This window comes from Nuphar pumila, chromosome 7 (genome assembly GCF_984573655.1).
Source record: "Nuphar pumila chromosome 7, dmNupPumi1.hap1.1, whole genome shotgun sequence".
Lineage (NCBI taxonomy): Eukaryota > Viridiplantae > Streptophyta > Magnoliopsida > Nymphaeales > Nymphaeaceae > Nuphar > Nuphar pumila.
The window spans coordinates 104,939,158-104,947,644 of NC_143255.1; the positions used below are offsets into that span (position 1 = coordinate 104,939,158).

At 39.6% G+C, this 8,487-nt stretch overlaps 1 protein-coding gene across 1 annotated transcript; it reads right to left on the reverse strand.

The window, feature by feature from the left end:
- Positions 1-1,256: 1,256 nt before the first annotated feature.
- Positions 1,257-6,500, reverse strand: LOC149832752 (cytomatrix protein-like protein). The gene is made up of 8 exons (XM_090013299.1): positions 6,216-6,500; positions 5,983-6,094; positions 3,870-3,940; positions 3,226-3,780; positions 2,862-3,005; positions 2,655-2,762; positions 2,450-2,560; positions 1,257-1,413 (listed from the first exon to the last, which is right to left on the reverse strand). Exons 1-8 carry the CDS (start codon positions 6,414-6,416, stop codon positions 1,294-1,296), a joined length of 1,422 nt encoding a protein of 473 aa, XP_089869425.1. The 5' UTR covers positions 6,417-6,500; the 3' UTR covers positions 1,257-1,293.
- Between the last annotated feature and the right edge of the window lie 1,987 nt (positions 6,501-8,487).

Consider the following 8,487-nt stretch of genomic DNA (forward strand, 5'->3'; position numbering starts at 1 on the left):
TATTTATTTTACAGATGTAATAGAGTCAGTAGGGGCAGCTTTGTAAAAAAAAAATTGGTTTTTTAGATTTTTATTTTTATATTTTTCTGCTTTTGAAACCATTAGGGATAGCCCAACTAGTTGTTGGGCTAGCCCTAACGGCTATATTTCTAGCCGTTGATTAGCCCTTTGTTGCACTTCCTTTGCCTTTTTAAAGGGGGTTCTTCCCCATTGTTTACCAATGTTTCTCTAAGCATTTTATGAATTAATACCATCTTATATTTTTTATGTTCATGCTCTCTAAAGGTGCTTGTGTAATGTGAGACTGTATTATGTTCATAAATGACCCCTTTGATTATACTTGTATATCTCTCTTGAGAGATTGTAATTGACCCATAAGTGTCACTTTGTGTTTGTCCATTCTTGTAGCCCTTAGAGAACCTTTATACTGTTTTTTGTTTCATTACAATACCAAACCGTTAAACATTAGCCCATTGAGTCAATGGACCGGGCCATCGGTAGCCTTTCAAAATTGGGTCAAACCCAGCCCTTTTAATAAATGGGCCGAGCCATTTCCAGGTCAGGTCAGGTCACACTCAAAACCCGATGGGCTTGGGCCAGACCGAGCCGGCGTGTTGCCCACCACCCTACTCTTAAGAGAGAAAAGCCTTTCAGAGAAAATCATCACTTCAGGTGAAACACATTTCTTGGAAGAAATGGGCATATTTTAGATGTGTTTTCCCAAAGATAAAAATGTGGCCCCAATGTTTTACAGTAGCTTTCTCTTTTTCTAACCCCGACAGAGACTCGAATTCACTAGGTGGGGCATACCCAAAAATTTCTAGTTATCCATGTGGGTTCTCACAACTATTTGGCATTATTGTCATCATCATCATCATCCATCTTGTTAATGCTATTGTTTTTTGGAAAGTTGATGCTATTGTTAACCAACAAGTTTGTTAGAGACCCAAAACATAGCCATATTTCAATTGATGTCCTCATGCCGGCTCAAACCAAACATGTTAGCAGGTCCAGAGAAGGTCCCCTCAACCATTGCCAACATAAAAATACCTCTGCTTGCAGCATTGCCAGCACTAAAACCTTATCAGAGAGGGAGGCGTGTTCAGTTTGCTGACATAAACAATACAAACATAATGCTGGTTGTTTACAAACAATACAAACATCATTAATATTACATTACCAAAAGAAGAAGTTTACATCATTGTTGACACCTTGCTAAAGAATAATACGAACATCAATTCCCCCTTTAAAGAACTGAAAATAGTACAGATTTTCCAAGAAAGAAAGAGCATTTTATACAAGCACGGTATGGGAAACCTTTAACTTTGGAACTTTGAAAGCCGAAGAAAACAAGCTTGGTCTCCCCATCTTAGAGTCGCTCTTAGGCCTTTTCTTTCTTGAACTAAAGCTACCCTGTGAATTTGATGCATGAAAATGGTTATCAAGACCCCATATCAAGTGTGTGTGTGTGGGTGGGTGGGTGGGAGAGTGATTCCAATTCGAAACTTGTAAGCAATTCTGACAAGAGTGCATTTATATAACAGATGGAACTGTATCAAGATTAACAAGATGGCATAGAACCATGACATGCATCCACACACAACTAATATGTAAAGAATAAAATTTTCAAGCCATAAAAATTAGTGATACGCTGGCAATAGAAAATGTGGAAAAACGTCAAGGCAGATATCGTGGTTGTGCCATGCCTACAAAGTCAAGTGGCTGTCACAATTGATGAGAGGTTGAGATGGATTTTGGGAAAAATAGTCCACCTCATAGGCGGCAACACAATGAGAGCAACTTCTTTCCAACCTAACTTCATATCAGGCAATCATCCTCCACAACACTTGGTAAGTTGAGATGGCTTTTGGGAAAAATAGTTCACCTCATAAGCTGCAGCACAACGAGAGCAACTTCTTTCCAACCTAACTTCATATCAGGCAATCATCCTACACAACACTTGGTAAGTTGAGATGGCTTTTGGGAAAAATAGTCCACCTCGGAGGCAGCAGCACAATGAGAGCAACTTCTTTCCAACCTAACTTCATATGAGGCAATCATCCTCCACAACACTGGGTAACACTTTGCAGTTATGGACAAACAAGTTGCTCGCCCTCTTAAGACCGCTTTTCAAAATGACTCAAGACCACTGGATAGCACTTTGCAGCGTTCGTCTCAGAGATCTTGACTCACTGGAGCTCCAGGAAGCAACTCAAGATACCTCCGCACACCAAATGAGTTATGGGAAATATTCATGCATAAAACTATTAAAAAGACTACCAGAAAGAAATGCACTATGGATAGGATAATCTCAATATTTACAACCATGATCTACAAGCGGAACAATCTGAACAAGATCTAGTGATTCACATATCACTGGATTAAAATAAAAATAAAAGAACAAAAGGATAGCACATAATTAAGAGTAGTTTAGTAGGAATATCGATACCTTTGGAACTATATTTTCTTTTCCGACATTGTTTGGTGTTTGAGAACCAACCAAAGGATCACCATTCAGTAGTTCCTCCTTATCTAGTACCTTCTTTCGTTGATAGCAGGTCTGACCAAGCACAAAATATGAAAAGGTGTAGATGTAAGTGAAGATTAAATTTTCACCAAGCAGAGAGAGAAATTGCAGATTATTTATTGCTCACTTCAGAGAATGATTCACTATTCCCCTCCTCTGTACTAGCTGTCTTTAAGTCATCAATTAGGTTTCTAGAAACAACCTCCATTGGAGCACAACCATGCTTTGTATGATTCTATCATTTTTTAAAAGGAAACGTCTCAAAATATATCATAAAACAACAAACTGAGAAATATTATGCAATGCAAGATGAATGAAAATGTATGGATGATACCTTTTGCTTATTTAGTTGATATTCCAGTTCAGAACACAGCATTCGCAGGTTCTCATTCTCAATATGCTTTATCTCCATTTCCTTTGACATCTCCTTCAGTTTAGCTAATAATTTATCCACAGTTACCACATCCCCATCTTTCCTCTGGGAAATTGTCTCTTGTTAACAAACTTTGATCAAGTATATAACATTACAGAAAGTACATTGCATATTTCATCACTATTTTTAAGGTAAAGAAGGATCCAATCAAGCTCTAGAACTATAACAGTGAATAGTTAATCTGATACCCATGAGAGTTTAGAAGAAAATTTAGAGAATAAAAAGGCCAATGAAATACTCTATTATCTTCCTCTTACAGTCTTACTTTATCAGCATCTTGCACTCCACCAGGTTGTTTATTGGCTAAAAGTTCCAATTCATGCAACCCATCTTCCTGAGTCCCAAAATTATGATCATCCACAGAAGCCACAGAAGTGTTCCTTGTGGACCTTATGGATTCAAGTTCCTTGGAGAGCACAGATAGTTCCTGGGACAGCCTTCCAACCTCTCCATCACGCTGAACAATGTCAACTTTTAAATTGGCAATGGTTGTGCCCTTCTCATTTGTTGCAGACTGCAGTTTTTCCATCTCACTTTCAAGTTTGTTTATATGTGCATGTGCAGATTCAAGCTCTTTTCTTTTTTTCTTTAACAGGATGATGTATTCATCTTCCATTCTTTTAAGCTGGTTCCACACAAAATCCCGTTCAGACAGCAGCGCAGAAACCTCAGAGCTCTTTTGACAAGTTAGCTTTTCATATTCATGCTTTAATCGCCTTAGCTCACATAGAGCATCTTCTGCAACTACAGTTTCAGTTTCAGTTTCAACACTCCTTCGCTTGCCATTTGAGTAGATACACTCATTTTCACTTTGTATCTTCTGAAAAATGAAGAAACAGATATAGGAAATAAGATATATCCACAAATGGTTTTACAAACTTTTAGAAAACAAAAATATGACTAGCATACCCTTTTATTTGAGTGTTTCATGTGCAGTTCAGTACACATTTTCATGTCTTCCAAGTCATTCTCCACATACCCTGTGCACATAAGAAAACAAGCAACAAATGTTTGGTAGTCAGAAACTCATGGAAAACAAAAACAATAACTAACTGGATGTTAATTCATGCCCTTAAAAATTTATTTAGCCGGCAGACCTGGCACATACATCCATCAAGACTACCAAGAAGCCAATTACTCCATACCTGGAATGGAAAATGCTTATTTCTAAATAAATGGTATAAATTAGAAACAAGAACATTCCCGAAAATATTGTCCAAACCATTGGATCGGAACACAAGGACATGGGTACAGCTAATTTTCTTGGTGTTCTTGTTTAAGACTGCATTGCATCAAGGATAAAAGAATCAAGCGTGGCATATCAAAAATGGCAGACTACTAACAGAATTCCTTGTCATTTCTCATGCAAAATTACAGCTTTATGATGCATCTTCTTGCATGAAATGATAGGACTAGACAACAGGTCGAGCAGGCCTGTCAAAGGTCCGTGCCCAGTCAAAGCAACCCTGCCATGGGAAGCCTGTTGGTCATCCGCTTCTTCCATAGGAAAGGCCTGACAGGATAGGCCAGGATTAGGGATGGCAGTGGACTGGGGAAAAACAGGGCCCTGCCTCGCCCCGTTTGGATTGGGGATGGAGGACACGAAACGGAGAATGGACTGGGGATGGAGGTTAAAATCAAAACCCGTGCAGGGATGGACTTACTCTTGCCCCTGCCCCTGCCCCGTCCCGTCCCGCCCCGATCCCTGTTAATAAAATTACTATTATACCCTTATACATATTATAAAATCTTATATATATATATATATAGGGAGAGAGAGATTCCTAACCGTAACATAAAATCATTTCTTGAATCTCTCATCTCTCCTTCCTCTAACGAGCCGCAAGAGCTCCCATTTTTCTCCTCTCCTTCCTCTCCTTCATCTAACGGCGGAAGGCGGCAACGGCAGAAAGACCAGAGAAACGGGGCCCCGCCTCGCGTCGTTTGGACCAGGGATGGAGATTAAAATCAAAACCCATGCCCGGATGGAGGCAGGGATGGAGGGAAAAACTTTGGGACGAGGCAGGGGTGGAGACCTTATCCCCCGCCCCGGTCCACTGCCATCCCTAGGCAGGATGGGCCAGGCAGGCCCTGGTCAATTTTGGACAAGGCCTTCCAACCCATGACCAATTGACAGGTCAGGCCTATCCCTGGTTCAAGCTTGGCTGGGTCCCCGAAAGCCGGACCAGGCCCATTCATTTCAGGCCAGGCCCCAGGCAACCCGACCATTGTCAGGCTGCATGAAATGCATCCTGAAAGCTGCTGAAAGCCTGAAACTACCCAAATGTGCATTATCGGTAAGGAAAATAATGTCTGACATCAATGACACCAATTCAATGTCGATGTTTTCATCACGCTAACAAAATTATTAGTTACTATATCCCAAATATGGTAAGGACCATTCAGTCACGTTGGTAAGTAAAAATAAGCAAATCGGTATGCCAGTAGCAGCATCTATTAAGGTAGGACCCAATTATCCTCTACAAAGAGAATTATCTGGTTTGGAGCTCATCAAAGCACTCAATCGATCAAAAGTACTAACAATTTTCAAACAGAAAAAGAGTCCAACACAGACAAATTTTCTTACTATCAACCAGCATAATTTCCCTTGAATTTGTTGAGAGTCTTTCAAAAGGGTGAAGTTGCCATACTCTGTGGAAGAGTAGTTTCATCAATCAAATATTTAGGGTTTACACTCCACTCAATGGCCATGTTCTTACAATCCATCTGATTGGGAACTTCGCAAATACCTCCTATAATTAGTGAACCAAACTATAGGAAACAAAACTGGGCCTGAAAACCTAATACAATAAAACCCAAAGATCAAAACTAACCAAAGGCGAGAAACAGAATCACAAAACAAATTTGGCGAGAAGAAACATGAACCAAATGCGCCACAAACAAGTGCAACGCAAAAGAAAGGATCCTTTTCAAACGGAATTGTGTGTCCCCATTAAATAAAATCATGGATATCAATGCACTCAAAATGGAAACATAAAAGGAAAACTGGAAAGAGGGGAACCTAATTTCAGCTTGTACAGAAAAGCCTCCTTCTCCTTTATCCCGACGAGGAGGTCAGACCTCGCGGCTTCAAGCAATAGACTCGATTTCAATTTTTTGTATCCTCGTTCGTTCTGAAGAGAAGGGGGGCAATAAAAAAAAACAATAATCAAAACCCTAGAAATAACAAAACCGATAATGCAGAAACTTCAAAACCCAATAATGTGAAGAATTAAAAGGATTTTCGACATTTACCTCCGTGATGGCGTCCCTGAAGGACGCGACGTCCTGAGACCAAAGGCTGTGCTGCAGATTGATACGATCCGCTAAGATTTTCCTCTCTTTGGAGAGGAATTCTAGCTGAGATTGCTTTGTCTGAATAATCTGAAAGAGTGCCGTCAAGATGGGGCGCAATTGATGAGGAATAGGAGGCAATTTTAGGGGATTTCCCATCATCAATGTGATCCGGAAGGATAACAGTGGGGAAGGCCTAATCAGGAGAGAGAAAACCCTCTCTCTCTCTCTCTCTCTCTCAAAGAACTGGCCGTTGGTTTGGGGCGGGATGAAAAGCAATTTGAAATAACCTGGTTTGGTTGCCCTTTCTTTTCAAGAGATTAACAAAAATATCCCCGGCTGACTAGGCCAGTTATGCTTTTGTTTTTTTTAACCCTCACCAAGAACTGGGTCACTTAAACGGGCCCACCTCCAAGTTCAGGACACCACCATCCAGCCTTACGTGCCTCTACTGTGATAAAGCAACGGCAGCCACAAGCAGCTGCGGGATTCGATCATGGTCCTTCAGCTTGACTAAGGACCTGCTGCGGCGGTTGGCTAGGGATATCGGGTTTACCCCAACCAAACCCTATAAGGTCCGGGTATGATGATAAATAAGAAGACCCCATTAAGACCCGGATATGGACCTGAAGGTCCGATTAATACATGAACCCGAGTATAGTTTATGAAATTTTATATCAGACTCAGGTCTGACCCAAGTTCCAATTAAGACCTGCAATTTTTCAATGTAAAAATGATACAAAATATTATTTTACCAAGTATGACCCGAGTCTGGTTCATATAGTTCTTATCGGGTCCGGGTATGGTTTCTCTTATGGTCGATCCGATTAGACTCGGTTCAGACCTGATACCATACCCGAAAATTGGGGCCAAGTCTAGTTCCACGTGGATCCGAACCAAACATGACCCGTTGACACCCTTAGATCCGTGTCAATAGGTGGGTGGGACCAGGCGAATCCAAGATTTTGCTTAAAGGGGACAAAAAAATCTATAATAAAACTAAAATATAAAAGGGAGCAATATAAATTTTCAGGATTTTGTTTAAAGATGGTTTTATAATAAACTAAAATATAAAAGGGAAAATATAAATTTTTATATTTCGCTTAAAGGGGGGCAAAATATAAATTTTTTATTTTGCTTAAAGGTAGGAAAAAAATATAATAAAATAAAATATAAAGTGGGGGAATATAAATTTTTATAATAAAATAATTAAAATTTTAAATGTTTTTAAACAACAACTTATCGACCTGAAAATAGCATGATACTTTTAATTTTTTTTTCTTACATTTTTTGGAAAAGTGTGCAAAAAATAAATGAATTTAAAATATGAAATTTAAAAAAGAACAAGATATTAAACAATATGCAAACAAAAACTTTTTGGCAAAGTATCAGCTAAAATAAATGAATTTATAATATAAAAATACATACAAGAACAAAACATTAAATAATATGCAAAAAATGAATAGCTGATATTTTGATGCTATTGTGCTGATATAAACGTACATATCATGATAAAATCATGACGCTTAATCTAAATATATAATAATGTTGCTATATTCTGAAAATGTCACGATATTTTGGCCATTCAAAAATAGCGAGTAAAATATTGCTTTTTCCTTTTTGTGATAGCCTCAAAGTGTCGCTTATATTTGTTACACCGTGCTTGAACTTCGGGCTATCAACAGGTTGCATATAGGTCGGGTTCGTGACCAACCTGGATCTGTATTTAAGGATTTGGCCCGCGCAGACAAAGTCCAATAAAAGGTGGAACCGGATTTGGGAGTTTATATACAGACTCGGCCGGATACAGGTCCAAATTTGACATTGGTAGAGTTGGGTCGGGCAACTATTTCTGCACTTATGAAAATTAAGTAAGCTTCGCCCGCGTGGTTAGCGGAGTGGTTGTGAAGGGTGCTGAGATGAAGGCACCTGATCAAACCTCGCCGGTGAATGGGTGTGGCCGCAGCTTTCAGAGGTGGGCCACGTAAGCACGGTGATTGTGGGGCCCGATCTGGGGTTTTCCTTGCTTCGGCGAGGGTTCTTCATCATAAAAAAAAAAAAAGGCAAGCTTGCACAGATAGGCTCAAGACCAGGCCTAACCACTTTACCAGTTTCTAGTTAATTTGGCTCCTGATGGTAATGAAGAATGCCAGTGTAATGCATTACAAGATGGAAATGGGTCAGATCCGGGATGGAGGTTTTGCAAATTTTGGTTGTTACAGATCCGAGACTC

What these genes read in the sequence shown, in the direction of transcription:
- LOC149832752 (XM_090013299.1), bottom strand. Translation starts at nt 6,416, where the DNA reads ATGATGGGAAATCCCCTAAAATTGCCTCCTATTCCTCATCAATTGCGC. An exon ending in TCAGGGACGCCATCACGGAG is followed by an intron (nt 6,095 to 6,215) that starts GTAAATGTCGAA and finishes CCTTCTCTTCAG; the next exon opens with AACGAACGAGGATACAAAAA. An exon ending in AAGAAAATATAGTTCCAAAG is followed by an intron (nt 1,414 to 2,449) that starts GTATCGATATTC and finishes TCAAATTCACAG; the next exon opens with GGTAGCTTTAGTTCAAGAAA.